At 46.7% G+C, this 17,576-nt stretch overlaps 1 protein-coding gene and 1 long non-coding RNA gene across 2 annotated transcripts in view; both read right to left on the bottom strand.

The window, feature by feature from the left end:
• The window catches only part of LOC117385933 (deleted in malignant brain tumors 1 protein-like), a 434,825-nt gene that overhangs the window by 408,213 nt on the left and 9,036 nt on the right, over positions 1 to 17,576 (bottom strand). The window contains exons 2-9 of the mRNA XM_055229215.1: positions 16,345 to 16,500; positions 15,639 to 15,917; positions 14,294 to 14,568; positions 13,432 to 13,705; positions 10,796 to 11,083; positions 9,344 to 9,622; positions 6,477 to 6,751; positions 6,133 to 6,361 (exon numbers count right to left, since the gene is read on the bottom strand). Of these exons, the coding sequence (XP_055085190.1) occupies positions 6,133 to 6,361; positions 6,477 to 6,751; positions 9,344 to 9,622; positions 10,796 to 11,083; positions 13,432 to 13,705; positions 14,294 to 14,568; positions 15,639 to 15,917; positions 16,345 to 16,500 (2,055 nt within the window). The remainder of the gene's footprint in view (positions 1 to 6,132; positions 6,362 to 6,476; positions 6,752 to 9,343; positions 9,623 to 10,795; positions 11,084 to 13,431; positions 13,706 to 14,293; positions 14,569 to 15,638; positions 15,918 to 16,344; positions 16,501 to 17,576) is intronic.
• On the bottom strand, positions 3,915 to 5,838 carry LOC129457097 (uncharacterized). Its single transcript, XR_008649082.1, has 3 exons — positions 5,800 to 5,838; positions 5,047 to 5,166; positions 3,915 to 4,001 (listed from the first exon to the last, which is right to left on the bottom strand). It is a non-coding gene; the product is annotated as an uncharacterized LOC129457097 (long non-coding RNA).

The raw sequence follows: 17,576 nt of genomic DNA, 5'->3' as shown, positions 1-17,576 counted from the left end.
TTGTGGGTTTTTTTTTTTTTGCTAAATATTAAGCAAATAAATGGTTAATAAGGCATCCCCATAAATCGTTATATTGTATAGGTCCATCCTATGTTTTAAAACATAAGTCTGATACTCTAAATGAGATATATCTTATACACGTTTAATTATGCCAAATGTTGGAGAATTGTCTTTATTCCAATTAAATGAAAAGCATTTTTGGGATAAATATGATACTGAGTTGTTTCTGTAATAATGGATTCATTTCTATGTCACATTCAATGCTAAAAAAAAGTCTTATAGGAGATATCTGAAGGGACCATTTGGTGATTTTGACAGTAAAGAACTCTCTTAGTTTACTACATTCCCATAACGTGAAAGTTAGATAACATTTTGAGAGCACGTGGTGTCAGTTGACATCAGTTTAAGATCTGACATGTTTTGAGGTGTGTGCAGTTCAGAGCTGCTGTTCTGAGAATCAAACCAAAAAGCCCCGTTTTATCAGAGTGAAGGAAACTCACTGTCAGCCAGTGTAAAGCTCTTATATTTCACAATATTTTATTGGACTTTTGTACATCTTTTTGCATTCATTTTCTAGGTTTCATTCATTTGACTTTGTTTTAATAGATAGGTGAGACTCATGTAGGACAGACTCATGTAGGACAGACTCATGTAGGACAGACTCATGTAGGACAGTGGGAGCCTTTAGTTGGAGCCCTCCTCTCAGGGGGCTCTCGGGCCTGTCCTTTGTTCAGGGGTCCCAGTCCTTGCCTCTGCTCAGGGCCTGGGGACTTGTGTGTCCTGACGGACCCATCGTGTTTCTTCTTTGGTGATGACGGCCGGTGGAGCTGTGACTGAGCGTTTCTGCCTGGGGTTGTAGCCTCTGCCTTGGGGTTAAGGGTCATCCAGACCTGGCCTTTCTTTCCCTCCTATGACACTCCAGTATTCCATGTGCTCCGCCTCTTTGACTCCACGGTTGGTCCTGTTCAGACAGTTAGTTTGATGGTTTCTGGATCTGGGTGGTCTTGTTCTCCTCTGGGCGTCTCGTTCACTGCATATGGAGTGTGGTTTACATGGGGCTGTACAACGTGCTGGTGGAGGTCTGGCTGTGTTCTGGTTCCTCTTGTTTCTTCTGGTTGTACCTGTTGGATGTCTCCAGGTGGACGGTCATCTGCTCAGTTTGGGCTCCAGGCGTGTGTGTTTGTGTGGTGCTGTTTTCTTCTCCTGTCCTGGTGCTCTTGATAGAGGCGTCCTTCAGGGTGACAGTTTTGGTTTTGTAAGGGGCTGTTTGAGCTCTTTGTACCTTTTTTCGGCCTTTCCACTTTTTTATGTGGCCTGTGTGGGGCGACAGTGGCTCAGTGGTTAGAGTGTTGGTCCCCCAACCTGAAGGTTGGAGGATTGAGTCCTGCTTGGACCAAGTCTGTCTGTTGTTGTGTCCTTAGGCAAGACACTTCACCCACATTGCCTAGTATGAAAGTGGTGTGTGTGTGAATGATAGGTGGTGGTTGGAGGGGCTGATGGTGCAGATTGGCAGCCTCGCTTCTGTCAGTCTCCCCAGGGCAGCTGTGGCTACAATAGTATCACCAAGTGTGGAAATGTCTAGTGTAGAGGCTTTGAGAGGCTTTGACAAGACTGTAAAGCGCATTACAAGTGTAAGGCATTATTATTGTGTTCATGCTTTTTATAGATGCATTGAGCACTCTGAACTTCGTGGTCTTCTCTTGCTGGAACAAGAAAAGAGCACGAGGTTCAGGTCTCCTATTCCTTTTGCGTAGGTCTCTATGAATGGCAAACCTCGTAGAGGGCACAGCACATACCACATAAACATGTAAATAACTGTAGTTCTATCTAACTGTAGTTTCTCCAGATACATCTGGAATCACAGATATAATGTACTCAAAAACAAATCCCTTTTTTATTAAAAATGGTTTCTGAATGGAATAGTTTTAGTCAGTCATCTTTTCAGAAGTGATGGAATTCTTTACAGCTCTAATGAAATTCTTGAAAAATGTAACATTCCTGTTTCTCCTTAAGAATATTCTATTGTTTTTGATTTAGTTCCATCTTTTTTTACATCTGCTGTGCAGGAGCTCAGATTACACTGCTGATATCTCAGTGTCTCCTATGGGTCCATCTCAAACTTACGTTGTTTTTTTTGGTTTTTTTTCCTCACAAAAAGGCAGAAACTGTAAGATAAGAATCATGTTTCTGGAATCAGCTCATCCTCTTCAACGACCGTCTCATGCTGGGCCAGATTTGTCCTGATATAAGATGGAGCCATGTTTAGTCTCGGACACTAAAGATTTCATATAAAATACTGCACTGGTTTTACCTGGTGAACACATTTTTAGTCAAGTTCCCAAAGACATTGAGGTCAGCTGTTCATTTTGCAACGTACCTGAAACAGTGGTTCAATTGTTCTGGTCCTAATGCCTCAAAAGTATTGTGACCGAGTGAGGCTTCTAAAACAATAAAAGTTTAGTTAAACTATCACCAATTAAAACCCAGCAACGCCACCTAGAGTTGAAGAGTCTTGGACTCTAATCTAAAACCACAGGTAAAACCCAGGGGTGAGCAGTGAATAAAAAAAAACAAGAGAATAAAAATGTTAAAAGAATTTATTACAGACAAAAAAATGATTAAAATCATGATAAAATAGATTGCTACAAAAAAAAAAAAAAGCTAGAATGTTCACGGTTAAGAAGCTAAATATCCATAAAACCAGGATTTTGACGTGGCTCGTGCAGATCCCAGCTCACTCCTGACTCCTCCAGGTGACACTGGCGTGCCGATTTTGTGGGGCACAGAACAAATGCCAGTGGGGAATACAAATGGCACTTCACATAAGCCACCCAAGGCGTGGCCGACTCACCGTGCTGGACGGCTGTTGGGAGCCGTCCAGTAGTAGTAGTATTTGCCCGTAGTAAACATCGGTCTTACCTCGGGTCCCTCGTCTCCTCCAGCTGCATCGCCCCTGCAAGAGGACGAGAACTGCCAATGGGGTGGAAAGACCGGGTCTGGGCGACTCTCGATCAGCCGCCCAGTTAACTTGATCCCACCTTAGTGAATGATTGGCCGCTACTGGCTCCTACGTCTCCGTCTCTGTGTCTGTGCCACGTCCGTGCCTCTGCCCCGATTGTGCACTCCGTCTGCTCCAGACCACTCTAATGCCGTCTCGCCATGTCCCAGCACATGTCTGTAGCTCGTACCTTGTGCTCGTGCTGACCTTGTCTGTGCTCGTCCTTCCTGCCGTGACCCTGTGTCTTTCTGCCCGTGTCCTCTGGTCTTTCCTGCCCATGCCCTTCCTTTTTCTGTGGTTTCGTGCCTGCTCTTGATTGTGGTCCATCCAGCCAATGTCCTTTGCTCTGGGTTAGGTAATGGGTGGGGCCACACTCAGAACTCATAATCCAATCAAACAATAAAACAGTTCAAAATCAAAACATGAAGGATAATCAAAATAATAACTAAATCATGAAAAATTAGGCAATCAATTAAATAAAACAAACAAATGTCAATCATAACATGCTAACTGAAATAAGCCATATTCCCACAGTATTTTGTCAATATGTGAAGACCTTTGTCTCCTCTAATGTCGGCCCTTCAGATGAACAGAACTGTACTTTGGATCAAAAACACATGACAAATATGAGTTTCAAACAGGATGGATTTTTATTTAGTTACAGGTGAGTTAGCATGCTAACAATGCACTTCTTGATTATTGGAAAATAAAAGGCTTTATAATTGATACAGACAGAACTCAAGAGCTGCTGATGAGTCACACTATATTAAAATATGTGGAAACAAGCAGGTGCAGGACCTTTAAAACGTCCACATAAAGTGAATCTTAACACTATATTTCATACATATATTTCTTAAGTTCTAACTGAAATGTCAGACTCATTTAAAGATGAAAGAAGAGCTGTGATTGGCTCAGAAGCTGTGCTCGGTGGTGACCTCAGCGGCGATGTCATCATCCTCCTCCTCCTGCTGGCCCGTCTCCATGGAAACAGGGTGTGGACTTCCTGTGGACGGAGCCAGGACAAGCAATTAGCCCAAACTGAGGTTGTGTTCAGATGCCCTCCCAAAGCCCCCCTCTGCTCCACACTGCCCCCTAGTGACCTGAAACCTGTGTCTGTGTAATACCTCTTTTATCCAGCAGGGGGAAAACATTTGAGCTTTTATTTAGAGCGATTCATGTTTGAATAATCCTGTGTTGTTCCTCAACTGAGGCTTGAGTGCTCAGACGTTTTAGCCTTTGTGCTGCGAGTGAAACATTTTAAGGTCAGAGTGATGAGTCTGACAGCAGCAGATACAGAGAGAGGGGCCGTGCCTCAACAGTAACAATAAACCAAAGGTAAAATAAAGATGTAAATATGTTCTAGTGTCATGTGTCTTTAAGATGAGGCGTTGGCCCCGTGTGTCTTTGTTAACATCCAGGGAGGAAAATTTCATGTGTTAGCACAATATATCTCACTCAGCCTGACTCACTTTGCCGTCACTCCAGATTGTTGCACATTTTCACCAAATCTACAAAATTTATTTGGCCAGTTTTTCAGGAAAACACCATGACCGTGAACCAATAATACAACTGAGATTTTGACCGCGAACCAATCAGAGTGCAGCACCTTCTTTCATGGGCACTTTTGGTTTTGGTTGTGTTATCTATGGTACTGATGAAAAATATGAGTCTCAAAATATGTGGTAATCGTGAAATGTGCCGATGCAACAGCCCAGTTTTAGGCCACACTCCACAGAGCTGACCTTCGCTCATGGTTTGGAGCATGGCAAAAGCTGAAGAACAGGTGGGCGGGGTTTGAGTCGGCACAACAATACTTCCAGATGCGCTTTTGGCTGATAGTAGAGGATACAGAGAAAAGTGCAAGAATCCCAATGGTGACAAATGTGTTTATGATCCCTGATAAATGTAGATGATGTGAGAAGAACACAGGCTCCTCCCTCGGTGGAGATCCAAAAACTGCACTAAAGCCCAGCGCTTGGAGAACCTAGAGGACCTGGTGTTGGTTCATTCTTGAGTTTAGGCCAGAACATCTCAGACTGTGGTGTTACCTGTGCGACGCTGCTCCCTGTAGATCAGCACCAGCAGCACAGTGCACACGGCGTACGGACTGGACACCAGCAGAGGGCGCACTAGCCACAACAACCACATGGGGGGGTAAGAGGGAGGATCTGGAGTGAGAGAAAATGTGCGGTGAGATATCAGTATTTTTTATAAATCTGGCCCAAAGTTCAGTGTCTTCTCTGTCAGTTTAAATAAATAAAAGTCAAATGTTTTTTCACAATATCTTCATAAAGTGGAACCATTATTCAAGCTCAAAGACATGAGTGTCGTCAGCTGAAAGGACTTTAAACCATAAGATTAATATGGCAATTTGTGGAGCCAATCCCAAATTAATAATGAGAAGGTTCAAAATTTGTGGAGCAGAAGTTTGGACATTTATTTAAAAATTGTAAATCTCCCATACAATTACATAGAGTTTAACAGAGTAGAGTATATAGAGTTTTATAGATTTATACAGGCCCCGCCCTCCATCTGAAACATCATGACATCATCAAATACCAAACTGTGAACATGACAAATTTGAATTTCAAACTGTAGTAGGCCTAAAATCTGACATTATGAAACACTAAATGCTTTGGTTATAATAAGAAGGTCCTGTCCAGCAGAAGGCGCAGTGACACCTCTGCCCTTCTCCTAACCTATGACTGTGTGTGTGTGGGGTGTGTGTGTGTGGGGTGTGTGTGTGTGTGTGTGTGTGTGTGTGCTGAGAGAGAAACAACTATGCGTGATCAGACTTTTACCTAAACATTTCACCTCCAGACCTGAGGGAGAGGAAGAGGAGAATGAACCATTGACACATTCTCTCACTTTAGACTTCTTCTTCACACAGTCAGATGACACTCTCCACACTGGACTCTGTGGATAATCATCTCTCTTTTCTGCATAAACAGCAGAGCCACAGTCCAGGTCTCTGCACACAGCAGCTGTGTCCTCCAGGTCCCAGAGTCCAGAGGGCTCCACCTGTCTCCACTCTCCTCTGAGTCTCAGCTCCACAGTCCCAGCACAGCGACTGGCCCCTCCCACCAGCCTGACCTCTGAACAGACAAGAGACAGAGTGAGACACGCCCCTTTACCTGAGCAGGTGAGGTTGACAGCGGCTCCAGAGGAGCAGGTCTCTGAGTCGGAGCGGGGACAGTCCATCAGAGCAGACTCATGGCCCTCACAGTGGAACGTCTGCTTCAGAGGAGAGAGCGCCCCCTGGAGGAGAGAAAGAGCCCCACAGCCCAGCTCCCTGCACAGCACCTCTGCCCCCTGCTGGTCCAAGGCCCCTTCACAGACCCAGGTCCAGGACTGGTCCCAGATCTGCACTGATCCTGTGTGTGTTGTGTGTGTGAACCTGACAGTTCTCTGGAACAACTAAAAAAAACATTTGAGAAGCATAAAAATGTGAGATCAGATTTTTACCTGAACACTTCACCTCCAGACCCGAGGGCAAGGAAGAAGATGAACCTTTGACACAGTGTCTCACTGCAGACTTCTTCTTCACACAGTCAGATGAGACACTCCAAATTTGACTTTGTGGAAAATCATCTCTGTCTTCTCCATAAACAGCAATACCACAGTCCAGGTCTCTGCACACAGCAGCTGTGTGCTTTAGGTCCCAGAGTCCAGACATCCGTCTCCACTCTCCTCTGTGTTTCACCTCCACAGTCCCAGCACAGCGACTGGCCCCTCCCACCAGCCTGAGCGGCTCTGAACAGACAAGAGACAGAGTGAGCCCCGCCCCTTTACCTGAGCAGTGAGGCCCCGCCCCTTTACCTGAGCAGGTGAGGTTGACAGCGGCTCCAGAGGAGCAGGTCTCTGAGCCGGAGCGGGGACAGTCCATCAGAGCAGACTCATGGCCCTCACAGTGGAACGTCTGCCTCAGAGGAGAGAGCGCCCCCTGGAGGAGAGAAGGAGCCCCACAGCCCAGCTCCCTGCACAGCACCTCTGCCCCCTGCTGGTCCAAGGCCCCTTCACAGACCCAGGTCCAGGACTGGTCCCAGATCTGCACTGATCCTGAGCACAGACTGGGCCCCGAGACCAGACGCACCGAGTCTGTGGACACACATGTGTGACATCACTGCTCTGAGCCAATAGGACACACACAGGGCTTTGACATCACCACTCTGAGCCAATAGGACACACACAGGGCTGTGACATCACCGCTCTGAGCCAATAGGACACACACAGGGCTGTGACATCACCGCTCTGAGCCAATAGGACACATGCTGCCTAATCATATTTTTAGCATCTCTCTGGGTTTAGACTTTAGCCGTTTCTCCCTGATCACAGACTCTTTTTGGACAGTTTCAAAACTCACACACTTGGACTTGTCTCTGTGGCACTCTGTGTCCACCAGGACTGTCCTCATGTCCAGAGACACACACAGAGGCCCCGCCTCCTCTGTGTGTGTGTGTTTGTGTGGCTGAGAAACTAGAAAAAAAAATATCTGAAAAACATTAAATGTGAGATCAGACTTTTACCTGAACAATTCACCTCCAGACCCGAGGTAATGGAGGCTGAACCATAGACACAGTGTCTCACTGCAGACTTCTCCACACAGTCAGATGAGACTCTCCACACTGGACTCTGTGGAAAATCACGTCTCTCTTCTCCATAAAAAGCAGAGCCACAGTCCAGGTCTCTGCACACAGCAGCTGTCTCCTCCAGGTCCCAGGATCCATATTGCTCATTTACTCGTCTCCACTCTCCTTTGTGTTTCACCTCCACAGTCCCAGCACAGCGACTGGCCCCTCCCACCAGCCTGAGCGGCTCTGAACAAATAAGAGACAGAGTGAGCACTTCAATTCAATTCAATTCCTTTTATTTATGTAACACCCAAAATCACGACAACAGTTGTCTCGAAGGACGTTCATGTTTTGGTTGATGGGGGAAACCGGAGTACCCGGAGGAAACCCATCCAGACACGAGGAGAAACATGAAAAACTCCACACAGAAAGGCCTGGGGGACCTGGGGATCAACCAAACCTTCTGCTGTGAGGCATGAGCCACTCAGCCACCGTGCCGCCTACACACAAAAACAAACAGGAAAATCAAACAACAGGAAAAATCAGACAAAACAAGAAAAATTGGCAAGGCGAGGAGGAGAGGGAAGGGGGCAGAGGAGGGCCAGGCGAGGAGGAGGAAGACCAGGTGAGGAGGAGGAGAGTGTCCAGCTGTCATCGGGGCATCTGAAAGAGTTACACTCCACAGGGGGAGTGGGACAGGGGACAACATGTGAATAGCATTGCTGATGAGAAAATAGGGCAAAGTAGAGGATAGTGCTCAGGTTGCCATACTTCCCCCAGCTAGTTACTCCTACTGCAGCCTGTCTTATCCCGGGTTTGTCCCTAACTCCCTCACTATGTAACCTGGTCTATACCGAAGAGGAAGGTTTTAAGCCTGGTCTTAAATACAGAGACTGTGGGGGCCTGTTTAACATCAGCAGGGAGTTGATTCCATAGCACAGGAGCTTGGTAACTGAATGCTCTCCCTCCCACTGTACTTTTGGACACTCTAGGAACCACTAATAGTCCTGCATTCTGAGAGCGGAGTGCTCTGTTTGGCTGGTACGGGACAATAGCATCTTGCAGATAGGATGGGGCCAAACCGTTTAGGGCTTTGTATGTCAGGAGGAGGACTTTGAATTTGATTCTAAGCTCGACAGGAAGCCAGTGCAGATATTTTAGTACAGGACTGATGTGGTCTCTTCTTTTAGTTCCTGTTAGGACTCTGGCCGCTGCATTTTGGACCAACTGGAGGCTCCTTATAGTACTTTATAGTACTTTATAGTACTTTATAGTACTTTATAGTACTTTATAGTACTTTTGGGGCAGGCGGCGAGCAGAGAATTACAGTAATCAAGTCTGGAAGTAACAAATGCATGGATGAGTTTTTCAGCATCGTTTTTAGGTCAAATATTTCTAATTTTAGTTATATTTCGCAGGTGAAAGTATGCGGTTTTACAAGCTAGGTTTATATGGGCTGTGAATGAGAGATTTTGATCAAATAGGACTCCAAGATTTTTTACAGCATGGCTAGAAGCTATACTCACATTGTCGAGTGAGATTATCTGGTCCGACAGAGAATCTCTTTGACCTTTGGGACCAACGACAATGACCTCTGTTTTTTCAGGATTTAAGAGCAGGTAATTCAAGGTCATCCAGGTTTTGATGTCCTTCACACAGGCACTGAGTTTATCTATTTGATCAGTCTGATTTGGTTTCAAATCAGACTGATCAAATTTACCTGAGCAGTGAGGTCCCGCCCCTTTACCTGAGCAGTGAGGCCCCGCCCCTTTACCTGAGCAGGTGAGGTTGACAGCGGCTCCAGAGGAGCAGGTCTCTGAGCCGGAGCGGGGACAGTCCATCAGAGCAGACTCATGGCCCTCACAGTGGAACGTCTGCCTCAGAGGAGAGAGCGCCCCCTGGAGGAGAGAAGGAGCCCCACAGCCCAGCTCCCTGCACAGCACCTCTGCCCCCTGCTGGTCCAAGGCCCCTTCACAGACCCAGGTCCAGGACTGGTCCCAGATCTGCACTGATCCTGAGCACAGACTGGGCCCCGAGACCAGACGCACCGAGTCTGTGGACACACATGTGTGACATCACCGCTCTGAGCCAATAGGACACACACAGGGCTGTGACATCACCGCTCTGAGCCAATAGGACACACACAGGGCTGTGACATCACCGCTCTGAGCCAATAGGACACACACAGGGCTGTGACATCACCGCTCTGAGCCAATAGGAAATCTGATGTTTCTGAAGCTCCGACCTCCGACTGGGAACACAAACTCAGTTGGAATTTGAAGTCTGGTGGAGTTGCTGAGTTTGCGTCACAGTGACATGAGTCTGTTTGGGAGGACAGCATGGATTCAAACTGAGACTGCTTCACTGATGCTTTTACTTTGGAAATGAAAAACATTTAAGCCAAAAACAGCTCTATTTTCAGATGAACAAACTCATCAGTAATACAACTTCATGATTACGTACCATTTCATTTGAAGCTATTTGCCAACAAGAACCAAACTGCACATCCACTCCCAGCATCCTCCCATCACAAACATACAGCTTTTCTATATGTGCAGTGAATGAGCAGAATCATGTGAAGGTCCTGCACATGTCACTGTCACTGACACATTTAATGTTTATTATCAAGGATTAAGTAAAGAGCAGAAATATGACACTCCAGCCACAGAGAGGAGCAGAGAGAGACACATCTGAGAGATGTGCTCCTCTTTAGTCCTGGTTTAGTCCTGGTTTAGTCCTGGTTTAGTCCTGGTTCAGTCCTGGTTTAGTCCTGGTTCAGTCCTGGTTCAGTCCTGGTTCAGTCCTGGTTTAGTCCTGGTTCAGTCCTAGTTCACTTGTTCCTAAACACGTGAGAATCTCTCTGTAGTTTTTCAGAGTAAACATGACAGACTTGAGTCTAAACTGGGCTCTTTGCTGCTGACAGAGCTAATCCTCCTGAACAGATTTAATCATGTTTTTATCGTCTCTCTGGGTTTAGACTTTAGCCGTTTCTCCCTGATCACAGACTCTTTTTGGAGAGTTTCAAAACTCACACACTTGGACTCGTCTCTGTGGCACTCTGTGTCCACCAGGACTGTCCTCCTCATGTCCAGAGACACACACAGAGGCCCCACCCGCTCTGTATGAGGCCCCGCCCTCTGTGTGTATGTGTGTGTGGGTGCACGGCTGAGAGAGACTAGAAATAAAAACATTTGAGAAGCATAAAAATATTAGATCAGACTTTTACCTGAACACTTCACCTCCAGACCCCAGGAAGAGGAGTATGAACCATCGACACATTCTCTCACTGCAGACTTCTTCACACAGTCAGGTGAGACCCTCCAAATTTGACTCTGTGGAAAATCATCTCTCCATTCTCCATAAACAGCAGAGCCACAGTCCAGGTCTCTGCACACAGCAGCTGTGTTCTCCAGGACCCAGAGTCCATTGGGCTGCACCCGTCTCCACTCTCCTCTGTGTCTCAGCTCCACAGTCCCAGCACAGCGACTGGCCCCTCCCACCAGCCTGAGCGGCTCTGAACAGAAAACAGACAGAGGCCGTGTCTCAATTCGCCAAATGCACCGTTTGAAGTATCATCGAAGTATCGTTTCAAGGACCCGGCTGAAAATGTGTACTCCTCAGTGTAGCCGCCATCTTGCTGAAATGAGACAGGCCTACACCACGGACGGTACTTCCACCGCTGTCTCTGCGCGTATGTTATGTACGTTATTTTTAATTATTTGTTATTTAAAAGAAGAAAAGTCAAGGTGTCGTCATCGCAGCCTTTTATTTCTGTTTAGATTGAATGGAGTAAGGAATTAATCTTTCCCTTTGAATATCAATTAGCAAATATATAATGTTCGAGATGATTTTTTTTACCCAATTGTAGCTACTTCATAATTTTCACAAACTTAACCTTGTGGAAATGTAATAAACAGAGACAGAGGGAACAATATAATTTTTACATTCATCGTCTTTAAACCAAAGTACACTGATTAGTTTAAGGAGTCGGTGTTTGGGCAGCTTTAAGTTGATCTGTAGCTAAACCACTTTAATACCAGTAGAGGGCGCTGTTCACCTTCTATGCCCTGTCAGTTCATTTTATATTATTATTGTCAGGTACTTTCTAGCAGTGCAGCACTACATCAAACTGGTGTCTTGATTTACTAAATCTAAGGTAAATGACACATCCCCACCAGGGGGCACAGACCTATGGAATGTACCAGAACTCATGAAGATGTTGTGCAGACCAATGTGGGCCTTATGAAGACGCCGTGCGGATTAGAAGAAGGACCATTCTCACACCCACTCACACACACACACACACACATTGGGGGACCCTGTAAAAGCTGTCACATTCACATCTCAGGACTCTCTTCTGTCCTTTTCGTAGAGTCCGTTGCTTCATTGTTCTCTTTACCTGTGGAACTCATTAAACTCGTCTGACTTTATGTTTCAGTTTCTTGGTCTTTGACGCTTACACCAGAAACAAACATTCTAACATCATTCTTATTATAGCTTTAATAATTTCTAATGATAATAATGTATTCTTCTTCTTCTTCTTCTTCTTCTTCTTCTTCTTCTTCCAATCAAACATACAGCCTGTACTTATCTTTTTTTGTTTCATGTTGCACTGTTGTAGGTCGGGTAAACCAGTATAAACATTTGAGCATGTATTGCGTAATGCTGTCCATTTTCTTCTCTTTTTTGCGTTGGCGCAGTGTATGATGGGATAAAGCAATGCGATGTAACCCAGCCTATGAAATCCAATTTATTAATAAATTAATTATCTACATCTAACACTCTCCGTACAATAATAATATCCTGCCTGTAAGCCTTGTTACTATAGCAGCCCAAAATCTTGGGATACCTCACGGTTGCCAGTGCGGAAGTGTGACCTCGTGTGTAGTGAATAAACAGGGCAGTTTTGCACCGGTGGGGAGATGGGTGGAGGGTGAGTGTGGAGCACGGCTGCAGGTAGATCAATAACCCCTCACATTTTGGTTCATGCTTTTATTTGCCTTTATGTCTGAGTTTGTGCCCCTCAACTTGCAGATGTGTCCATTGTAACTACATTGTGTGTACAACTTGTGTGTCTCTTAATCAACGGAACTGGTGAGTGTCGTCATTATGCTAACCGTTGCTAATGCTAAGCAGCGCTAGCCGCAGCTAATGCTAACGCTGATATTATATTTAGTGTTTGGCACATACTGCCGTTTTAACTGTGGACACTGGCAACTTATGTACATGTTAGCTAACTATTGGTTGAATTTGTATGATATTATGATGTACATCTAGATCTGGAATTATTTATTTTATTTATTTATTGCAATAATATTTAAAGGCCAAATAGTGAAACTGGATGTCTTGCACAGGCCAGGTTCCTTTCACGTCTTCGCTTCTACTACCTGCTGGATTGGATCGTACGGGACAGCAAGGCTTAGGGTAGGGTTTTTCATAGTTTGGTCACAATATGTAGTATATGGGCACCACATCCTGCTGTGGTTGTCCTCATCATTGAGCACTGTCTCCTTTTCCTCTGAGCAAACCAGATCTTCTAAGCCCAAAATTCATTTTTTGCTAAAACACGTGTTACAGCGTGAAATGTGCATTCGTTCAGTTACAGCCGATCTCTGTGGAAACACTGAAAAAGCAGGGCACATTTTGTCAGGCGCATTCGTCGGGTGCATTGGAACAGGACAGCCCTATGACGCACACTTCGAAAAGTGCATCTAAGGGCATTGTGGTGAATTGAGACAAAATTCGCTCAGGTAAAGGGGCGAGTGAGCCCCACCCCTTTACCTGAGCAATGAAGCCCCACCCCTTTACCTGAGCAGTGAGGCCCCGCCCCTTTACCTGAGCAGTGAGGCTCTGTCCCTTTACCTGAGCAGGTGAGGTTGACAGCGGCTCCAGAGGAGCAGGTCTCTGAGCCGGAGCGGGGACAGTCCATCAGAGCAGACTCATGGCCCTCACAGTGGAACGTCTGCCTCAGAGGAGAGAGCGCCCCCTGGAGGAGAGAAGGAGCCCCACAGCCCAGCTCCCTGCACAGCACCTCTGCCCCCTGCTGGTCCAAGGCCCCTTCACAGACCCAGGTCCAGGACTGGTCCCAGATCTGCACTGATCCTGAGCACAGACTGGGCCCCGAGACCAGACGCACCGAGTCTGTGGACACACATGTGTGACATCACCGCTCTGAGCCAATAGGACACACACAGGGCTGTGACATCACCGCTCTGACACTTGGTGCAGTCCTCCTCTTTAGTCCTGGTTCAGTCCTGGTTTAGTCCTGGTTCAGTCCTGGTTTAGTCCTGGTTTAGTCCTGGTTCAGTCCTGGTTCAGTCCTAGTTCACTTGTTCCTAAACACGTGAGAATCTCTCTGTAGTTTTTCAGAGTAAACATGACAGACTTGAGTCTAAACTGGGCTCTTTGCTGCTGACAGAGCTAATCCTCCTGAACAGATTTAATCATGTTTTTAGCGTCTCTCTGGGTTTAGACTTTAGCCGTTTGTCCCTGATCACAGACTCTTTTTGGAGAGTTTCAAAACTCACACACTTGGACTCGTCTCTGTGGCACTCTGTGTCCACCAGGACTGTCCTCCTCATGTCCAGAGACACACACTCTGCCCCCTCTGTCTGAAGACACGCCCCCTTTCTGTGTGTTTGTGTCTGTGTGGCGGAGTGAGACTAGAAAAAAACCTCTGAGAAAAATAAAAATGTGAGATCAGACATTTACCTGAACACGTCACCTCGAGACCCAAGTAAGAGTATGTACCATAGACACATTCTCTCACTGCAGACTTCTTCTCCACACAGTCAGATGAGACTCTCCACACTGGACTCTCTGGAAAATCATCTCTCCATTCTCCATAAACAGCAGAGCCACAGTCCAGGTCTCTGCACACAGCAGCTGTGTGCTCCATGAACCGGAGTCCATTGGGCTCCACCCGTCCCCACTCTCCTCTGTGTTTCACCTCCACAGTCCCAGCACAGCGACTGGCCCCTCCCACCAGCCTGAGCGGCTCTGAACAGAAAACAGACAGAGGTCGTGTCTCAATTCGCCAAATGCACCGTTCGAAGTATCATCAAAGTATCGTTTCAAGGACCAGGCTGAAAATGTGTACTCCTCAGTGTAGCCGCCATCTTGCTGAAATGAGACAGGCCTACACCACGGACGGTACTTCCACCACTGTCTCTGCGCGTATGTTATGTACGTTATTTTTAATTATTTATTATTTAAAAGAAGAAAAGTCAAGGTGTCGTCATCGCAGCCATTTATTTCTGTTTAGATTGAATGGAGTAAGGAATTAATCTTTCCCTTTGAATATCAATCAGCAAATATATAATGTTCGAGATGATTTTTTTTACCCAATTGTAGCTACTTCATAATTTTCACAAACTTAACCTTGTGGAAATGTAATAAACAGAGACAGAGGGAACAATATAATTTTTACATTCATCGTCTTTAAACCAAAGTACTGATTAGTTTAAGGAGTCGGTGTTTGGGCAGGTTTAAGTTGATCTGTAGCTAAACCACTTTAATACCATCATTCTTATTATAGCTTTAATAATTTCTAATGATAATAATGTATTCTTCTTCTTCTTTCAATCAAACACACAGTCTGTACTTATCTTTTTTTTTTTTTGTTTCATGTTGAACTGTTGTAGGTCGTGTAAACCAGTATACACATTTGAGCATGTATTGTCACGCACTCCTCTTTTTTGCGTAGGTGCAGTGCATGATGGGATAAAGCAGTGCGTGAAATGTGCGTTTGTTCGGTTACGGCCGATCTCTGTGGAAACACTGAAAATGCAGGGCACATTTTGTCAGGCGCATTCGTCGGGTGCATTGGAATGGGACAGCCCTATGACACTTTGAATGGTGCATCTAAGGGTATTGTGGTGAACTGAGACACAATTTGCTCAGGTAAAGGGGCGAGTGAGCCCTGCCCCCTTTACCTGAGCAGTGAGGCCCCGCCCCTTTACCTGAGCAGTGAGGCCCCGCCCCTTTACCTGAGCAGTGAGGCCCCGCCCCTTTACCTGAGCAGTTAGGCCCCGCCCCTTTACCTCAGCACTGAGGCCCCGCCCCTTTACCTGAGCAGGTGAGGTTGAGAGCAGCTCCAGAGGAGCAGGTCTCTGAGCCGGAGCGGGGACAGTCCATCAGAGCAGACTCATGGCCCTCACAGTGGAACGTCTGCCTCAGAGGAGAGAGCGCCCCCTGGAGGAGAGAAGGAGCCCCACAGCCCAGCTCCCTGCACAGCACCTCTGCCCCCTGCTGGTCCAAGGCCCCTTCACAGACCCAGGTCCAGGACTGGTCCCAGATCTGCACTGATCCTGAGCACAGACTGGGCCCCGAGACCAGACGCACCGAGTCTGTGGACACACATGTGTGACATCACCGCTCTGAGCCAATAGGACACACACAGGGCTGTGACATCACCGCTCTGAGCCAATAGGACACATGCTGCTTTTATGTGATCACAGAAACTCTGAAGCTCTGACCTCCAACTGGGAAAAACGAGCTTGAACACACAAAGGCTGTTTAGCTGCCATTTTCCCTGATCACAGACTCTTTTTGGAGAGTTTCAAAACTCACACACTTGGACTCGTCTCTGTGGCACTCTGTGTCCACCAGGACTGTCCTCCTCATGTCCAGAGACACACACAGAGGCCCTGTCCCCTCTGTGTGTGTGCGACTGAGAGAGACGAGAAAAAAAAAAAACGTGTGTGTGTGTCTGTGGCTTAGAGAAACTAGAAAAACACATCTGAGAAACATACAAATGTGAACTCAGACTTTTACCTGAACACTTCACCTCCAGACCCCAGACAGAGGAGTATGAACCATCGACACAGTCTCTCACTGCAGACTTCTTCTTCACACAGTCAGATGAGACCCACCACACTAGCCTCCATGGAAAATCATCTCTCTCTTCTCCATAAACAGCAGAGCCACAGTCCAGGTCTCTGCACACAGCAGCTGTGTCCTCCAGGACCCAGCGTCTAGAACTATAGAACATATCGGACCCCATCCGTCTCCACTCTCCTCTGTGTCTCACCTCCACAGTCCCAGCACAGCGACTGGCCCCTCCCACCAGCCTGAGCGGCGCTGAACAGACAAGAGACAGAGTGAGCCCCGCCCCTTTACCTGAGCAGTGATGCCCCGCCCCTTTACCTGAGTATATCCTCCTTTTGTTACTGTGGCAGTAAAACAAAAAATACTGTTTTGTGGCAGAGTGGTTATCCTGTGTCCTCCTCTCACCAGGAGGTTAATAATAATAATAATGTCTTTGTCACGATTCCTGTCCTGCTCTCCCTGCGCCCTCGTCTCCCTCCTCCCTCACCTGTCTGTCTCCAGAGCTGGGCGGAATCCTGACTCCTCCCGCGCGCACCTGTCTTCCATCAACGCAATCAACGCCACCTGCCGTGGATAAGAGGGGTCTGGACGAGTCACTCGGCGCCGGAACGTCCGCGTACTCACGTGAATATGCTCTTGGCTTTACACCGCTTTGAATTTCTGTCTGCTCTGGCTTATCGGAACCTTGTCCCTTTTTCCTCCAGGAATCCGCCGGGAACCAGCTCTGGACCTCCCCTGCTCATACACCTCAACACTGGTAGGATCCTGTCTCGCTCAGCTCCCCGTACACCTCGGTCCCTTCACGTCCACGACTTCGCACCCACGCTCCCCAGCTTCCATGGTTTTTGGACTCTTGCCTTGTTTTAAGATCATGAACTATACTACGGACTATTACCTTTGTGATCACGATTACTGTGAATAAAGACATTGTTAAACCTTTACGAGTCTGCAACTTTGGTCCCTACGTTACGCTGGTTACGACAGTCTTACACTTGTAATACTCTTTACAGTCTTGTCAAAGCCTCTCAAAGCCTCTACACTATAGTCATTATTCATTTATTTCCACACTTGGTGATGGTCAGATACTATTGTAGCCCTGGCGCACACACCACTTTCATACTAGGCAATGTGGGTGAAGTGTCTTGCCTAAGGACACAACGACAGAACTTGGTCTGAGC

The sequence above is a fragment of the Periophthalmus magnuspinnatus genome, chromosome 18 (genome assembly GCF_009829125.3).
Source record: "Periophthalmus magnuspinnatus isolate fPerMag1 chromosome 18, fPerMag1.2.pri, whole genome shotgun sequence".
In the NCBI taxonomy this organism is placed as follows: Eukaryota; Metazoa; Chordata; class Actinopteri; order Gobiiformes; family Gobiidae; genus Periophthalmus; species Periophthalmus magnuspinnatus.
This window is presented reverse-complemented; position numbering and strand designations above follow the sequence as displayed.